Below are 19,245 nucleotides of genomic sequence, written 5' to 3' on the forward strand. Positions count from 1 at the left end.
TTTGGAACAATATTTAGAATTTCATCACCGTTTTCACTCAACTAGCAAGGCACCTTTTAAACTCAAGATTATTTTCGACAGGAACAAGCAGAGTCGGGGAAATGATCCTAATTTTAATTTCACTCAGAAAATATTTATTTAGAAAAATACCTATTCCATCACATTGCTTTTAGTAACATGAAAGTCAGTAGGTCAGTAACTAAAGGGGGTTTCTGTATTAGAAGAATTTCTGACAAAGTACTCCTGTCTGAAGAGAATATCTTGAGGTGGAGAATTGCCCAGTTACCAGCCAGTTATAAGCCACACACCAAAATCTTCAGGAAAGATAACTTTTGAATGCTTAAAGACGGCATGTTATAAGCTCCCTATTGGGAATCAGGGGACTTTAGATTTAAATCATGTCCATTGCTCTTTCCACACTTTATCTTGTAGTGTGAAGCAGTGTTACTTACCAAAATAATTGATGTTTGACCTATATCAAAGAAAACATTTGTCCGGGCTCCATTTACTGGAACTTATACTTGAGGTAAAGGTTAATCTAGATTACAAAGGAAGTGTTTCTTGTACTAAATGTGACCTACTTTTTTACCTCTGACTAAAACTTAAAATTTGGTCACTTTTGCGTAACCAAATTGATAGACAAGTGCACAAATACTAGAAGTTGGAACATTTTTGCAATTTCCTGTCGAACGTAAAACAGTGATCTGATCAAATATCTCTATTTAACATGTATTTAATAGCACAACATTTGCTATAATATGTGTGAGCACCAACCCTCCTTTATGCAAAAATTCTGTTAGTTTTGGTCAGGTACATCTGACCCCCTCAAACTCCGCTTGCTAAAATATTCAGCAGTTCAGTTTCAGTCATGATCTGTACCTCATGTTTCTCTTACAAATTCAACCAGTCCTATCGTTTCATCAGTTTACATGAAAGTGACCTTGGTGACACCATCGCAAGCAAAACTTACCGATATCCATCCAGCAGATTTATTTGAAAGAGCAACACCAACACTACTACTTAGTAAACATGGAGAGTCTGTCAGATTCACTTTCTACAATTAGTTCCGGCATAAATTCATCATCTGTGCATTCTCGGCATAAAATTTCACATCAGGTGGGGAACTAATTTTTCTTGTGTATACAAAACAGAAGTTCTTTACTTAAAATGTCAACTTTTATACTTTGGTAAAGAATAACAAGAAAAGAAAAGTATATATAGCAGAATTTTATTTTGGTACAAGTATAGCCACTTCTTATACAATGAATTGATTACAATGCTTTCCCATATCAGGTTGAGATCATTTCTGTGCTATGGATAAATGTTGTGAGATGTGTACAGTTTATGTCACTCAGAAGTATGACAACCCTGTTGACAATGTTTGTCTTTTTAGTGTCCTAACTACATATAAAGTTGTATTTTCCTTGGGAAAAATTAATTTTATTTACATATTGAAATACTTGTACATATGTGGATAACTTTGAATAAATATATTGGTAAGAAGAAAGTATGTCAGCATGCCTATCGTTGGATATTTCTCAAGGAATGAAAATTAGACAATATCAATAATTGCCAATGTAATGATTTGAGCAAAACGTGCATTTATACAATTTCAGTTCTCTGCAAGTTTTTTGAAAATGACACCCATTCACACATTGTAACTTTGAGCATTTGTACATCTAATGTAAATGAAAAACAAAACTCATTTTCAAAACAAGTGCCTAAACCTTAAGCATAGTAAGAGATATATACTTCACTTCAAACAATGAAAATGCTTAAATTTTCTAAATTTCAAATACAGGATATAAATATAAGCTCAGCCATCAGTGTACTTTCTCTACACACAACCTGTACCAGTGTTGGTAGTTTAAAGACAAACTTTCTTAAAATCTGATCCATATAATGATGAAGGAAAATCGTGCTTCATTTTATATACCAAGTAATTTTTTACACAGAAAATTCTTCCCTAAACTTTGTTCAAAATATACAAATATCCATTATCTACTGAAGATCTTGATATTTACATATACTGTTAAAAAACAACTTTTCAAGTCATTGGGCATGAAAAATAATTGAAAAAATGCATTTTGAAACTTGAGGGACTAATGAAGGCTGAAAGTGGTCATATAGAACCACTTGTGGCCAGGAAGGAATGTACCATTCATACAGTTTAGTTAATGTGATTTGAATATGTATCTCACCTTATTTCTTTATCAAAATGGTTTTGAGCCCAAATCACACATTTGTTTTTTGACAAAGTTTGTGTGAATAGTACGAAAGTGCTATTCTACGGAGCCAGTTTACCGACATGCTCTATACTTATTTTATTTCGTTTTATCAAAATATTATTTCGTTTTATCACCATATTATTTTGTTTTTTCAAAATACCATTTCCTTTTATTGAAATACTATTTTGTTTTATTGAATACTATTTTGTTTTATCAAAATGTTATTTCGTTTTTTCTTTTACTAATGTTTATACTTTCTGAAAGTCTCAGTTTTCCTATGGCCGATTGTCGTTTGGCGGTAGTGAAGGATTATTTTTCATTAGGCTTAAAACAAAATGACATGATGGATTCTAAATTTTAAACATGTCATTCGTCTCAGTCTCAGGGGATCTGGTATGGTGCATGGATATCGATGGATATATCAAAAAATGAAAAATAAAGACATTTAAGCAAGGAAAGAAGAAGTTCAAATATTAATGAGCATTTTAGACCCAGAAGGAACAAAACATCAACTAGTTACTTTTCAAAGACAATAAACATTGCAAAAAGGTTTTCAGTTGTTAGTACGGAGGAGAGTGGAGATGCATCCAGTTTTAGCTAAACCAAAAACCTATTATATATATGTGTACATGTTGTATGCATTGCCATCAAGCTGCATATATGTAATCAGAACTCTGAAATTAAATTTTCAACTGAATGGTATATTTTTTTTCATTTTGAAAAAAATTACTGGCATACTCTATACATGTAGATCTATGACACACAATTTATTAATATCTAGATAAAGCTTGTAGTCGTGTGTATATCACAAGACCTGGACAGCGGACTCCTGTGCTGTTCTCTACTAAATTATTTCCTTTCATAATTCATGTTTTCCAATTTAAATTTAAGTACTATAAACATAATCACAGCCTACAATAAGGACCAAAACAACCCAATAACTCATGACACGTTCAAGGTTTCAAAACGAAATATTTTTTTGAAAAAACGAATTAATATTGCATTAAAATAAAAAAATATTTTGTTAAAACGAAATAAAATAAGTATATATCATGTAAGTAAACGGGCTCCGTACTATTCCATTTTTTTTTTTTTTGTAATGCATATTTTTTCTTCTATTAAGGTTCACATATTCACACAAAGCCAGTCCAACATATTTCATGATCATATAAATTGTTTCAATAATGATTACTGGAACAATACAAGTTCATTCTATCATTTCTTACTACTTAACATTCTTCCTAGTTATAAATCTTAAGATCATAAATTATGAGAAATACATTTTCTCTAAAGTATATGAAAACATAGCTGGCAGTAACCTAGTAATGGCTTGCAACACTCTCCTACCCTTTTTGAATGTATGGAGTCACCAATAATGCTACACATGGTACAGCACAAATGCCCTGGAAACCTTCTAAACACATATAGATTCAAGGTGTATACGATACACCTCAAACTACATATTACATATACAGGTATAAAAATAGAAAAGTGCATGTATTGATTAATATTACAAACCAGCAGAAAACAGATCTTCATAGCACTACTGATAAAGAACAACTATCATAAAATACAACAAAAATATATCTCACAAGTTTAAAACAAATTAATCCAATACCTGTACATTTAGTTATCAGAATATGACTGCTTCTTACAGGACTGGTCATTGGGGCAGGGAGCTACTTACAACTAAAAGATACAGGACAGATATATTCCTAGTCTGAGTGGGGGGAGGGGTAGAAGTATATAGACAAAATAAATACTATTTGTAAGAAATCTATCAGGCTTTCTATATATTAGTGGTAGGGGGGAGGGGGAAGAACTATAAAGACAAAATAAATACTATTTGTAAGAAATCTATCAGGCTTCAAATGGAGATTTGTATTTGCAATGTTGGAAAAGAGATGGGAGGGGGGGGGGAGATATTGAATATACAGGTACCAATATAAACATATATAACTAATTATGAAGTCACGATGGGGAGATGGTATTTATCAGAAAAACTCAACTAATCAATGATTTTAAGGGGTTCATTTTATAATTTTAATGGTAATATATCTTTATACAATGTATATATACACAACAGGGGATATATTCACAGACCTTGACAATATATCACAACCGTAAGATTACAAACCAACACATTTCTTGTCAGACTTACAGCATCTTATGATAAACCAATAACGTTCTGAACAAAAATATCATACAACATATTTGTGAAAACCAAATCAAAATATGATGGAACATTTTGCAAAATTTATGGCCTGATTATAAATGTTTTCGACTTCATGGAGGAAAAGAGTAAGAATACGACAGCGTGATATAAGTTCAGCACAAAATGAAATCATAAAACTAAATGTCCATTGTATTGTTATTTACATCAGTAGTTAATGATATAGTAAGATCAAAAGGTCAAAAGGTCCTGTGTCTACCATTAGGTTGACCTGATCTTTAAATCTTTGATAACAAAAAAATCTTGATGTTGTTTTCTCCTTGGGATCTGCCTCAAAGTTTAGATGCAGCTACATGCTAAGAAAACCCACCACACTTATGTAATTTCAGATCAATTCTTCCTGACTTTCCTGAGAACTATCTATACCAATCTGCAGACGTCAAAAATACAAAAAGGCTACCTAATAGCCAAATTATTCTTCTAGTCAATCTTATCACTACACAAACACCACTTCCGACCAAAAGGAATGTAAACATAGATTAGAGAAGGACCATTTGATTTCAGTTATGCAGGGGGAGGGGAGACTTCAATATACCAATAACATCTCCTTTATTCTATTATAGTATATTAACAATAACAATCTTAACACCCCCGATACAATGTTTGAGACAGGACAGCTAGGAACCTAAGGAAACATACAGAAGAAATTTTAGGGAATATCTGTTGAACACTTCCTGAAATAAGTGACAACAAATTTTGAATCTCATAATATGAGAATAACTGCAAACATATGGCTACCTGTCACTCTGATTTCTTTAGTCTTTTCAAAAAATTAAATATTTGTAAAAAGGACCAAAGGAAACCCTACACCAAAGTGCTAAAATGAACAGAACAATAAGGACAGATGATCGGTAGTCTATTTACTAAAGGTGTTTCATAGAGGTAACTGAAATAAGTAGTCCCTTTATCTCTCGCAGATATCACGTCTGAAATTTGATAATTCTATCGCCCAACTTAACTTAACTCCCCATCAAACATTCAACAAGAAAATCTTGTGCATCTATAAAACAGCAATATTAACTATAATGAAACCGCATTAAAGATACACATAAAGTATATGTACCATCATGATGAAAATTTACAAACGCTCCAACACATTTCTATCAGAAATAAAACAATGTTCCATTGTAGTTTTGGAAACTTCTACACTTCTGCATGAACATCTTCAGCCAGAAATGATCAGCTTGCTGTTTCCAACAACAATAACAACACAGAATCACAGATTAATATATTTGATATGATTGAATAAAATTAGCACCATTCCATTACGAATGCACCATAAAGAATTTTTCATCAATGTGACGACCTCTTCTTCACATTGTTCGATCTGTCTCCTCACACTCATGAAGGTAGTGTTTCACCAACAATATAGGCTACTAGATATATGAGGATAACCCCTATCACTTACACATACCAATCTCCACACAGTCCCTATTCTCGTCACTTACAGCTACAAATCTCCACACAGTCCCTATTCTCATCACTTACAGCTACAAATCTCCACACAGTCCCCATTCTTATCACTTACAGCTACAAATCTCCACACAGTCCCTATTCTCGTCACTTACAGCTACAAATCTCCACACAGTCCCTATTCTCGTCACTTACAGCTACAAATCTCCACACAGTCCCCATTCTTATCACTTACAGCTACAAATCTCCACACAGTCCCCATTCTCGTCACATACAGCTACAAATCTCCACACAGTCCCTATTCTCGTCACAGCTACAAATCTCCACACAGTCCCTATTCTCTTCACTTACAGCTACAAATCTCCACACAGTCCCTATTCTCGTCACTTACAGCTACAAATCTCCACACAGTCCCTATTCTCGTCACTTACAGCTACAAATCTCCACACAGTCCCCATTCTCGTCACTTACAGCTACAAATCTCCATACAGTCCCCATTCTCGTCACTTACAGCTACAAATCTCCACACAGTCCCTATTCTCGTCACTTACAGCTACAAATCTCCACACAGTCCCTATTCTCATCACTTACAGCTACAAATCTCCACACAGTCCCCATTCTCGTCACTTACAGCTACAAATCTCCACACAGTCCCTATTCTCATCACTTACAGCTACAAATCTCCACACAGTCCCCATTCTCGTCACTTACAGCTACAAATCTCCACACAGTCCCTATTCTCGTCACTTACAGCTACAAATCTCCACACAGTCCCTATTCTCATCACTTACAGCTACAAATCTCCACACAGTCCCGATACTCGTCACTTACTGCTACAAATCTCCACACAGTCCTCATCCTCTAGTTGAGATAAGTGTTGCTCACATTACCCATGCTTGCATCGATTTGCTGAAACTGAGTGGAGATTTTGTCCAAAATGTCATCAATATGACTTCCATCTGTAGAAACATCACTGACTGATCTCCTGAAAAATACAGCAAACATGTATCTATTTAATATCAATATCCATCTCAATTAAAACCACAGATAAATATTACTTTCTTTCTCATACTTATCAGTGAGTTACCTGAACTATAAAAAAAGAACACAAAGCCAAATCAATATTGTAGATATTTTTTTTCAATGGTTCAAAATTTTATGGTTTTACAACTAAGTGATCCTACAGGGATCTTTGCGCTACCATTGTTTGATCATATGTTCGTTAAAAGATTAATCTTTTCCCTTCTTTTCTTTTCTTTCATCTTATCTGCTCTTAATTTTATGAAATTTGAGAATTCCTCTTTAATAACCTTGTATTCAATCGTTAAACGAAAGATGGTAACCTGTCTGTAATTTTGTTTCTCTGATCAGCCCTACAATCAAAGGGGCATAACTGAGAAGAAAGGGGAATCTACATCTGAAACCTTACTAAAGATCCATCTTGTATCTCTCAAAAAATAATGACTATAAACTCACAAAATTAAGATTAAGAAAGTTGCCGCTCTGTCATTTTGTATTTTTGACCAGTCCTTAAGAAGAAGAGCACAACTAGGGACCAAGAGAAACCTACAAATAAATCTTAAGAAGGATCCATAAAGTCTTTCCAAGAAATAGCAATGGCAATATTCCATTTTCTGATACATTCAGTATTTCTCAAGATATAGGTAACAAAATTGCCAAAATCCAAGATGGCCACCTGTCAGCCATTTTGCTCTGATCAGTCTCAAAATTACTGGTAAAAGAACATAGAAGACCAAGAAGACCTCATAAAGGAAATTTTGGAAGGATCAATCCCGTACTTCTCCAGAAAAGGCGACAAAATCTGTAACAGCTAAAAAAGAAAGATGGCCTCCTCTCATTTTGCATTTTGTTCTAAAATAGATGGCCGCCTGTCAGACATGTTGTTTTTCCATTCAGTGTCCCGAAAATGAACCATGCACAATTAGGGACCAAAAGGAACCTACATAGGAAATTTGAGAAAGATCCATCTAATGCTGTCTGGAACTGTCTCAGGGGAGATGAATGAAAAGTTTGACAACTGAAAAAAGTTATTTGACCGACCATATGAAAAGAATGTACTTTTCTCAAAAGCCATCTACTGGATTCAGAATTTCTTCTTAAATTTTCTAAAGAAATATTTTCTTTGTGAAAATAGCAAAAGACAGAACCCCTTTGTGATAACAAATTTTTCAGCAACTCATTCCGATGAGGTACCAATATAGCAGCAAACCAGGGCTAAACATTTGACTCGTTAGAGCCAATGAGGTACCAATATAGCAGCAAACCAGGGCTAAACATTTGTCTCGTTAGAGCCAATGAGGTACCAATATAGCAGCAAACCAGGGCTAAACATTTGACTCGTTAGAGCCAATGAGGTACCAATATAGCAGCCAACCAGGGCTAAACATTGGACTCGTTAGAGCCAATGAGGTACCAATATAGCAGCAAACCAGGGCTAAACATTTGACTCGTTAGAGCCAATGAGGTTCCAATATAGCAGCAAACCAGGGCTAAACATTTGACTCGTTAGAGCCAATGAGGTATATAATGTGACAGCAAACCAGAACTGGACTAACCTGTAATTTCCTGGAAAACTATTGCGGCTTGATAAAGTGCCATCTTCTGGTTCCTTAACATCATGTTTCTTCAGGAAGTCAGCAAAGTAACGATAATCCTTTTCAGGGATAAAGGGGCAGAGACCTATAAAGATAACAGGAAGTTATTTATATTATAAATTCATTTATAATGTGGGTACGGCTGTATTTTTGTTACGAGCAAAGTAACAGAACAGAAAGAACTCTCTCCATGACCGACCTGAAACAAAAAATTGACCTGTCTACATCATCAAGAGATGCAAACGTGACAAGTGGATGTAATTTATGTATCAACTCAATTTTAAATGTTTTGGCGAGTATGACACCTTGAGGAGGAAAACACTATGAACATCTAGGAATATTAGTTCAAGAAATGGGGGGTACTCAAGGAATAAAAGTTCAAGCAATCCATGGTTCAGTAACAAAAGATGTGTAAGGATAAGGTTGAAGTGATGTCATTAATTCAACAAATGGGGGTATTTGAGTACTGCAGGTTTGAGGCAGTGGGGTTTTACTAGAGTAAGTTGTTTACCTCCCAGTAGATTCTTCCTTTGAGGACCATATAACTTAAATACACGTTCACAGAAGTCAGGAAATGGCATGTGGGAACTGGAATCATTTAGAGTTTTAAGTAAACCAGCAAATGTCGTCAACTCCTCCAAGTTAAATTGGTTTGGAAGCTGCAAACAAAATCACATTGAAACAATCAATTCCAATATACCATTGAAATATCTGACAAGTTCTTGTACCATTTCTTCAAATAATTGTCTTTTAATCCATACAATAATAAGCAGACAGAATTGATCACACACCTCTTCCATATAAATAATAAGAAAGTTTAATTTAAAGATGGAGTTTTTACTTTATATTTTCATCTCGCTCACATAAACTTAAATGAATTTCTTTAGCTCTAATTTGTGTATACAAACACTATTTTCATGTAAACATGACATGACTAATTTATTTATAGATTTTCAGTATGTACACACCTCTTCCATGTAAACATTGACTAATTTCGTCCTTGAGCTGGTATCACTTTTGCCGGATTCACTTTTCGTCCTGACCTTAGGCATTGGGTCCTTACCATTGGGGACGTAGATTGGGTCTTGTGAGTTTGACATACTGTGGAAAGCAATCATATATACTCTGAGTAATCAATTACTCTACATACAAATCAAACTTATTCTGCAGTAATACTTCCAAAACAGATATCCTTGTTGTCACAGCATGTTTCAGTTTCAAAGTAGGCTTAATTACCCTAATTGAAATAATTCACCTAAACATCTACAAAACGTTTTTTTCATCTTCATCCAGGTCATGGGTCACAATAAGGTTGGGGGTCCAGATTAATTGTCAGCAACAAATATTTGATAAAAGATACAATAACTTAAAACAATTAATCACAAAATAATGTAATATTGTAATGTAATATGGGATCCCTGGTAGTATACTGTTGATGACAGAGGCTAATGTTTTGTCAATATTTTCAAATGAGAAATGAGAGCAAAATCCATTTTGTGACTTCTCAATTGGAATATCACTATCCTACACCCTGATACACAAAAAATTCTTATATCCTCTGTAATATCCCTTGTTCTATGACCTATACTCTAAACCCTTAATAGTATCTCCTTTCTCCTGTACCATTTATAATACCCAACCTATACATACCTAAACCCTATATTCTATATAATACCCTACATCCTAAACTCTATATTCTATAATACCCTACATCCTAAACTCTATATTCTATATAATACCCTACATCCTAAACCCTATATTCTATAATACCCTACATCCTAAACCCCATATTCTATATAATATCCTACATCCTAAACCCTATATTCTATATAATACCCTACATCCTAAACCCTATATTCTATATAATACCCTACATCCTAAACTCTATATTCTATATAATACCCTACATCCTAAACCCTATATTCTATAATATCCTACATCCTCAACCCTATATTCTATATAATATCCTACATCCCTACAATAATATCCTACATCCTAAACCCTATATTCTATATAATACCCTACATCCTAAACCCTACATTCTATAATATCCTACATCCTAAACTCTATATTCTATATAATACCCTACATCCTGAACCCTATATTCTATATAATATCCTACATCCTCAACCCTATATTCTATATAATATCCTACATCCTCTAACCCCATATTCTATATAATACCCTACATCCTAAACCCTATATTCTATATAATACCCTACATCCTAAACCCTATATTCTATATAATACCCTACATCCTAAACCCTATATTCTATATAATACCCTACATCCTAAACCCTATATTCTATATAATTCTATATAATACCCTACATCCTAAACTCTATATTCTATATAATACCATATATCCTAAACTCTATATTCTATAATATCCTACATCCTAAACCTTATATTCTATATAATATCCTACATCCTAAACCCTACATCCTAAACCCTATATTCTACATAATAACCTACATCCTTAAGCCTATAGTCCACCCTTTATCCTTTTCCTGATATCTATTTTCTATACTCTATATAACACCCTATATCCTATTTTCTATACTCTATATAACACCCTATATCCTATTTTCTATACTCTATATAACACCCTATATCCTATTTTCTATACTCTATATAACACCCTATATCCTATTTTCTATACTCTATATAACACCCTATATCCTATTTTCTATACTCTATATAACACCCTATATCCTATTTTCTATACTCTATATAACACCCTATATCCTATTTTCTATACTCTATATAACACCCTATATCCTATTTTCTATACTCTATATAACACCCTATATCCTATTTTCTATACTCTATATAACACCCTATACTCTATATAACACCCTATATCCTATTTTCTATACTCTATATAACACCCTATATCCTATCCCCAATATAGTACAGATAGGTAAGGAATACCTTATACACACATTAATGAAGTAATGATTTTTTCTTTTTATTTGATTGTTTTTGATAAACCTCTCTGATACTAGAAGACATTGATGTATACTTACTAAGATGGCCTCTCTGTGATTGATGAAGTAATGGTTGACTCTTAAAAAAAAAAAAAAAAAACACTAAACTTCAAACCTGCTAAAATTAAAGTTATATTGATTGAACAAACATTGTTTACATATTTCATCTCATTCACTTAAACTTCATATAAACATATTTTTTTTATCAAATAGACATTTAAGTAAATATTAAACCATACTAACAAAATACAAGTACCTGGGTATATATTAAGATGTGTGAAACAATTTGAATACTTATTACACCACACATTAAACTCTAATTATATCTCTCAGATTATACTGTAGATAAACCAAAGTGAGCTCATATACTCATCACTTTCGAACCTTTTCATTGGCAACTAATTCTGTTGAGGGCTTCATAAAAAGTTTTTTTACTTTTAAGATTAAGATTTTTTAAATAGATGTGTTATCTAATTTCTAATTCTAAAAGATTTGCCAGGAATTTACCTGCGGAGTTGACAGATTTGCCATCAATAGCTCGCTCCAACAACTGTATGGTAAATTCTATGTAAACCATCTGAAAACATTTCTCAACCAAGGCACAGATTCCCTGGGCTTGACCCTGAAAAATATGTTGAACTAATATAACTATATGTTACTGAATGGCATAAACCTATTACAATATATAAGACTTGTTTTTAGTGAACAAAAACATGAGTCTCTTCTTATCAACAATTAATTATGTAAATACTTTGTTGCTCTTAAAGAAAGTTGGTTGTGAAAGAATTAGAATGATGTTACTATTAACGATGTTATTAAGTTGTAGCAGCTATGGTATAGATAACTATAGATACTAAATACTTAGATGAGATAAATAACTAGGTATCTACAGATACACTTCCTCAGTTAGATGAGACAAATCACCAGGTATCTACAGATACACTTCCTCAGTCAGATGAAACACTGGTATCTACAGATACACTTCCTCATAACCAGGTATCTACAGATACACTTCCTCAGTTAGATGAGACAAATAACCAGGTATCTACAGATACACTTCCCCAGTTAGATGAGACACAGGTATCTACAGATACACTTCCTCAGTTAGATGAGACACAGGTATCTACAGATACACTTCCTCAGTTAGATGAGACACAGGTATCTACAGATACACTTCCTCAGTTAGATGAGACACAGGTATCTACAGATACACTTTCTCGGTAAGTGATAAAGGGATACAGGAAGTTAAATAAGGATATCTTTTTATCAGTTAAAAAGCCATTTCCATGACAAGAAATTATTTTTAAAAATTTGCATATATGTGACCTTTGATCTTAAGGTCAAGGTACATAGTGGCAATGATCTGATGCCAAAGCAATGCACTTTTTGGCCCACACAAAAAATTACTGGAAAAAAATTGCACTGATTTGTACTTTGATAAGATCAATGTCAAAATTCCCTGACAGTGCACTGTATATAAGCTTTAGGTGAAGCAAATATGTTGCAAGTTTCATAAAAATATCTTGATTATTTTAGAAGTTATGGTCCACACACACCAGTGATATGTGCACTAACAATACCAGAGTGAAAATGTTCTATCATAGAGCTATATCTCTCCTAATCTGTGGTTGCTCCTCACCTGATTAGCACAATACATCACAGCAAGATCACAGTTGTCCGGATTTCCTGAAATTTACAAATCAATAGTTCACAAATAACCATTATGAGAGAATTTGTCGCTTAAATGGTAAATCTGATAAATTCAAAGGACTATTGTATTGGTGAGATCATTCTCCATAGTAAACTTAACAACAAACACAATTGAATCACGGTACATAAACAGTAAATATATACAGTAGCAGGTGCCTTTGGTCTAGAAATTATGCCCACTTTCACCCATTCAAAAAGAACACATTTTATACTGTCTACAAATGCCTTCCTTTTCAACAGAAAGGGCAACCTAAATAACTTGTTTAGAAAATCTAAGTTACCCTTTTTATGCTTCTCAAAGTCTCTTTTTTTCCTTTTTTTGTTTTTCTTTTCAACTGACCCCTTTTAATCTGTTGGTAAATTTACCCTTTTGCCTGACCATTTTTACCTGCCTGTAAGTCTGACCCTTTTTACCTGCCTGTAAATCTGACCCTTTTTGCCTGCCTGTAAGTCTGACCCTTTTTCCTGCCTGTAAGTCTGACCCTTTTTACCTGCCTGTAAGTCTGACCCTTTTACCTGCCTGAAAGTCTGACCCTTTCTACCTGCCTGTAAGTCTGACCCTTTTTACCTGCCTGTAAATCTGACCCTTTTTGCCTGCCTGTAAGTCTGACCCTTTTACCTGCCTGTAAGTCTGACCCTTTTTACCTGCCTGTAAGTCTGACCCTTTTACCTGCCTGAAAGTCTGACCCTTTTTACCTGCCTGTAAGTCTGACCCTTTTACCTGCCTGAAAGTCTGACCGTTTTTACCTGCCTGAAAGTCTAACACTTTTTACCTGTCTGAAAGTCTAACACTTTTTACCTGCCTGAAAGTCTAACTCTTTTTACCTGTCTGAAAGTCGAACTCTTTTTACCTTTCTGAAAGCCTAGCCTTTTTTACTTGTCTGATAGTCTGACCTATTTTTTGACAAACATTGTAAATCTTTTATATAACATAAAATCTTACCATGTTTGATAGACAATATATGTACACGGTCATCTTGTATGTAACAAATGGCAGCAATTTCATGAATTGGGATCCGCAAAAGCACCTACAAAATAATAACATCAATTCTTAACTCACAGTGTGAACCAAAAAAAAATCAACAATACATGGCTTCTCATAAACAGTACTTTTCCTCAAACCTTTCTTTGAAATAAAATTGCCTGCTAGGAAACAGATTGTATGAAAATGCTGTTGTACAGACAATTATAAATATAAACAGGATTTATGAGAATACTGCTGTACAGACAATTATAAATATAAACAGGATTTATGAGAATACTGCTGTACAGACAATTATAAATATAAACAGGATTTATGAGAATGCTGCTGTACAGACAATTATAAATATAAACAGGATTTATGAGAATACTGCTGTACAGACAATTATAAATATAAACAGGATTTATGAGAATACTGCTTTACAGACAATACAATTTAAGAGAAAATTCTTACCTCATTGTCAACGCTCTTCAGCAGCTTAATGTTGCTCTTACTAACACTAAGGATGACTTCCAACTCAAACTTGGACTGTAAGGGGATCCTCCCTTGTTTCTACAACACACCAACTGTTTACTCAAAGTCTGGACCTAAAAATCCCCTTCCTTTGTTTCTACGACACACCAACTGTTTACTTAAAGTCTGGACCTACAAAACTCCCTGCCTTGTTTCTACAACACAAATAACTTACTTGGACACACGATCATCCCCCAAAAAAAAACCCCACTAATTGCATATTATGATTCTCATCCCCAGCATAAGAAGGATACAATATTTTGAGATATTAGGGGTTTTTTAAAATAATAATACATAACAGATATTTTTGAACAGAATATATTTAACCCTACCTTACCCAGCCCTGTGATCTACCATTACTAATGGCTGCAATATCATTTCAGTCATAAATTACCTTTCCACTATCAATTATCCGCAGCACCTCTGTCCTGTTTGTGACATCTACCTCCATTGGAACTCCATGTATTACCCCAGCAAACTGTAACAGGTAACTCATAACTACATAACATAGACCATCATAATTGTGTTATTACTTGCCTAATGTTGCAGAATATTATTGGCATACATTATCAATGTTATATCTCTTTGCACTTTTACAAAAATCTGCAATTCTACAGAAAAATATAATCAACAACAGTCACCTACACAGTAGGTTTAAATATTTCAAAAATCTATATTAAACCCTGAAAGAGTTCATATCTTACCCGCACAATAAATTCCTTATAGTCATTCTGTGTAAAGTCTGCTGAAGATGTTGGATAGTCCGGTGGACTCATGGGCTGACTTGCTGCACCCCTACCTGGGTCCTGTCGAGATAATCGACTATCTCGCGGTCTGGCTCCTGGCCCAAACTTATCATTTCTCTGAAACATTACTACAGACAATCTATTCACAGTAAACTCTATCACTTAAATTAAACCAATACTTGTTCTACAGTAAAAACTGCTGCTACGATAAAAGGCTACTTTGTTAATTGTTATTTAGCATCTTTATCAACAGTTAAACAAACAAACAAACACAACCAATGAAATAATATCATTCTATTCTAAATACAAAAAGTTGGAAATTAAACACATGGACACAGTGCATTGCGTATTTCTGCTTGTGAATTAAGTAATAATATATTTTCAAAAAATCCCAGGTTTTAATCATCCAAAATCAACACTGTTCTCTGTTAAATCAATAATAATGATACTATGTCTTCTCACGTGTAGCTACTGGAAGGGTTTTTGAGTGTTAGTGGGTTTTTTTAAGAGGGGTGGACGGGAAGGTTAAGTCATCCGCCACCAGGTTTTCTATACTCTACTGGTGTAAAAGTTAGACAAAACAAAAAAAGAACTTTTGGTGTTTATTTTTCAAATGGTAACTTGTTGACTGTATTATTTACGTATACCCACAAATGCAGGTTGTGCCCATCCTGTTCATGTGACTGCCATTTTGTGTGGCTTCTTTCAAAAAACATATATGACTTATCTGTGCACAAATGAGTCAGAATTCTGAGGACAAAAACCATCTGTAATGTGAAAAGTTTCAGTGCATGCTCGCAAATCCAACGGTGTTCCAAACCTAACAGAAGGGAGTTAAAAAGTTTGTTAGGAACATAAAGTGTAAAAAAAATTCAGAATTCTAACCTTTCTCTTCTTCGTCAACTCTTCCTTTGAGAACCAATCACCATTATCCATCATAATGGGGATAAAATGTACCTAAAATAACTCCATTAGCATCAAACCACGGCCATATATTTCAGTCACGTCGTGTTTACCAACATATCACAGCCATTTGTGTTTCCTGAAACAAAATCTCCGTCACTTAGACGCTTTTCCCAAATAAGTCGAGTTACCTCCCCTAATACATATCTGCTTTGCTCTTATAAAACCTAGAAGATACGCCAATTTGGTGATGAAGAGTAAATAAAAGTGAGAAAAAGGTAATGTTGTGTTTTGACGACTTTTTTGTTTTTAAAATGGCGTTTTATTCTCAGTACATTCTTATTATGAAAAAAAAACAGTCTTCATACAAAAAAGTTACGTATAATAAACACATTTTTTAAACAAGAGTGTTGGACATTGTTCTCCAAAAGGTGCACGTTATAATATTATGTTAGAATCTTGTTTAAAATCGAAAGAATCGATATTTATACATCCAATGTACAAGTGAATATTTACTGGATGCATTATGGAACAATATATTTAAGATATTATTCAACAAACCACGAATGTGTCTCCTTTTCTTTGCTATTTGTATTGATTCTATAACCAACAAAACCAGCACTTTTATTAGTAAGTTGAAATAGGTCTGGAAAGTGTAAACATGCATTGACATAGCCGTGACTGTCAAGGACTCAAGGCTTCCAGGATGATGGATTCTCACCAGTTGCATTTCTGAGTAATCATTTATCAGGGGGAACTATATGGTCTTTGGCCTTTTACATAAAGTGTAAAGGGAGGTACGTGTGTGGCAAAAAATGTAGGTACTACTGAATTTGACTTCCAAAAAAGATGCAGAACATTTTAAAGTAAAAGAACACAGTATAGAATTATTATATGCCCCTTTTCATAATATTTCGAAAAAATACCTCCTTAATACTATTATAATGACTTTCATAAATGTATCTCCTTCCTAATATTTCAGATAATTGTTCTCTAGATACTATTCTGATAACCGTCATAGATGTATCCCCCTCCTAGTATAGGGGGAATACATTTCTGATTGACAAAAAAGTATTCCCGGATACTTTAGGATGGGGGATACAAATATGTATTATTTTGATATTGTGAATCTCATCTGTGACGTATGATCGGGCGTCCCTGATATTATGTGTTATTTTGATATTGTTAGATATCATGTGGGACGTATGATAGGGCGTCCCTGATATCATTGTGTTATTTTGATATTGTTAGATATCATGTGGGACGTATGATATGGCGTTCCTGATATCATTGTGTTATTTTGATTTAATATTGTTAAATATATCAATATCAGTTCAATTTTGAACCTCACCTGATTTAACTTTATAGAAATGATCGAACCTCTTTATGTAAATTTAGAACCCCAAATCAAAAACTTTCCTTATGGACATGAAGATGGAATAAAGTTCTATATAATAAGTATTACACAAATTTACCATTGGATCGTGTATCTTCCATGATTAATGCTGTACATCTTCTGTTTTTACGACCTCTAGTTACACACGTTTACGTGTTGCACGAGGTTGCTTGAGTGAAGGAATAAAATCTTGAGCCAACATTCATGATTCGCCTGTTTGAAGTATACATTATATTATAAATACACTAGTACAAACAAATTGTTATTAACTAGAGATCGACGGATTGTAGCAGATTAATACATAACTCTGGGTTATAAATTACATATTTCAATCTTAAAGAAATTCGCATGCCAAATATCATAGTTTCAAAGATCGAGCGTAAGTGATCTGAACCGCTGGTGTTTTAAAGTATTTTCTTCTGTGACACATATATCATACATGACACAAAGCGTGATTCGTGTTCAGAGACTTGAAAATCACGCGCACGGCGCGTTGTGACGTTAGCCTAGACACCCTGTATGCTAATCCTACAATATATATATATGCATACATGCATACACAAAACTGTTCAAATAGAAGATCTGAACCACCAAAATACGTAATTTGAACGAGTGACATACATGTATATAACATTTTATTTATTAATTTTAAGTTTCGTTTAAGCCATAAATGCAAATTTGGTAGTTTAAACCAGAATTTTTGACGCACTTTATTTGGTAATCAGATTACAACAACAGTGTGAATGCGCGACACTGGTAAGCGATTTAGTCTCGCGTACATTTAATTTGGATTTTGTTGTATCACTATATACATTGGGATTGGGCACAAGTTGGCCAACTTATATTAAGCCCTTTCCTGAAAACTATTGTACAAACAAATATACAAGTTGGCATGTTTAAGTGACAAAAGTATCAGAGAGAGAGAGAGAGAGAGAGAGAGAGAGAGAGAGAGAGAGAGAGAGAGAGAGAGAGAGAGCTAACAACACAAAAGTATCGGAGAGAGAGAGAGAGCTAACAACACAAAAGTATCGGAGAGAGAGAGAGAGAGAGCTAACAACACAAAAGTATCGGAGAAAGAGAGAGAGAGAGAGAGAGAGCTAACAACACAAAAGTATCGGAGAGAGAGAGAGAGAGAGAGAGAGAGAGAGAGAGAGAGAGAGAGAGATATACAAAACAAAATTTTATCGGAGAAATAGAGAGAGAGAGAGAGAGAGAGAGCTAACAACACAAAAGTATGTTTCGGAGAGAGAGAGAGAGAGAGAGAGAGAGAGAGAGAGAGAGAGAGCTCTATCTATAGAGAGAGAGAGAGAGAGAGCTAACAACACAAAAGTATCGGAGAAAGAGAGAGAGAGAGAGAGAGAGAGAGCTAACAACACAAAAGTATCGGAGAGAGAGAGAGAGAGAGAGAGAGATAACAACACAAAAGTATCGGAGAGAGAGAGAGAGAGAGAGAGAGCTAACAACACAAAAGTATCGGAGAGAGAGAGAGAGAGAGAGAGAGAGAGCTAACAACACA

At 34.1% G+C, this 19,245-nt stretch overlaps 1 protein-coding gene across 2 annotated transcripts; it reads right to left on the reverse strand.

Annotated features, from left to right (window-relative positions):
* Positions 1-1,212: 1,212 nt before the first annotated feature.
* On the reverse strand, positions 1,213-16,422 carry LOC132556431 (cerebral cavernous malformations protein 2 homolog). 2 transcript variants are annotated; one of them, XM_060220845.1, is made up of 12 exons: positions 16,316-16,422; positions 15,389-15,547; positions 15,079-15,162; positions 14,625-14,723; positions 14,133-14,217; positions 13,119-13,165; positions 11,987-12,101; positions 11,519-11,558; positions 9,458-9,590; positions 9,001-9,148; positions 8,451-8,574; positions 1,213-6,859 (listed from the first exon to the last, which is right to left on the reverse strand). In XM_060220845.1, the coding sequence occupies exons 1-12, from the start codon at positions 16,367-16,369 to the stop codon at positions 6,736-6,738; spliced, it is 1,212 nt and encodes a 403-aa protein (XP_060076828.1). In that variant the 5' UTR covers positions 16,370-16,422; the 3' UTR covers positions 1,213-6,735. The 2 variants fall into 2 exon arrangements, with proteins under 2 accessions (XP_060076828.1, XP_060076835.1); XM_060220852.1 differs by having other exon boundaries at positions 15,389-15,558; positions 16,316-16,404.
* Positions 16,423-19,245: the final 2,823 nt, after the last annotated feature.

This window comes from Ylistrum balloti, unplaced genomic scaffold (assembly GCF_031769215.1).
Source record: "Ylistrum balloti isolate Yb309-2 unplaced genomic scaffold, AGI_CSIRO_Ybal_v1 Utg369650, whole genome shotgun sequence".
Lineage (NCBI taxonomy): Eukaryota > Metazoa > Mollusca > Bivalvia > Pectinida > Pectinidae > Ylistrum > Ylistrum balloti.

Excerpts from the sequence above, each read along its gene's own strand:
- LOC132556431 (XM_060220845.1), bottom strand. The coding sequence starts at position 16,369 with ATGATGGATAATGGTGATTGGTTCTCAAAGGAAGAGTTGACGAAGAAG. Across the intron at positions 15,163-15,388 it reads ATAAGGAATTTATTGTGCGG|TTTGCTGGGGTAATACATGG; the intron begins GTAAGATATGAA and ends TACCTGTTACAG. Across the intron at positions 14,724-15,078 it reads GGATAATTGATAGTGGAAAG|AAACAAGGGAGGATCCCCTT; the intron begins GTAATTTATGAC and ends GGTGTGTTGTAG.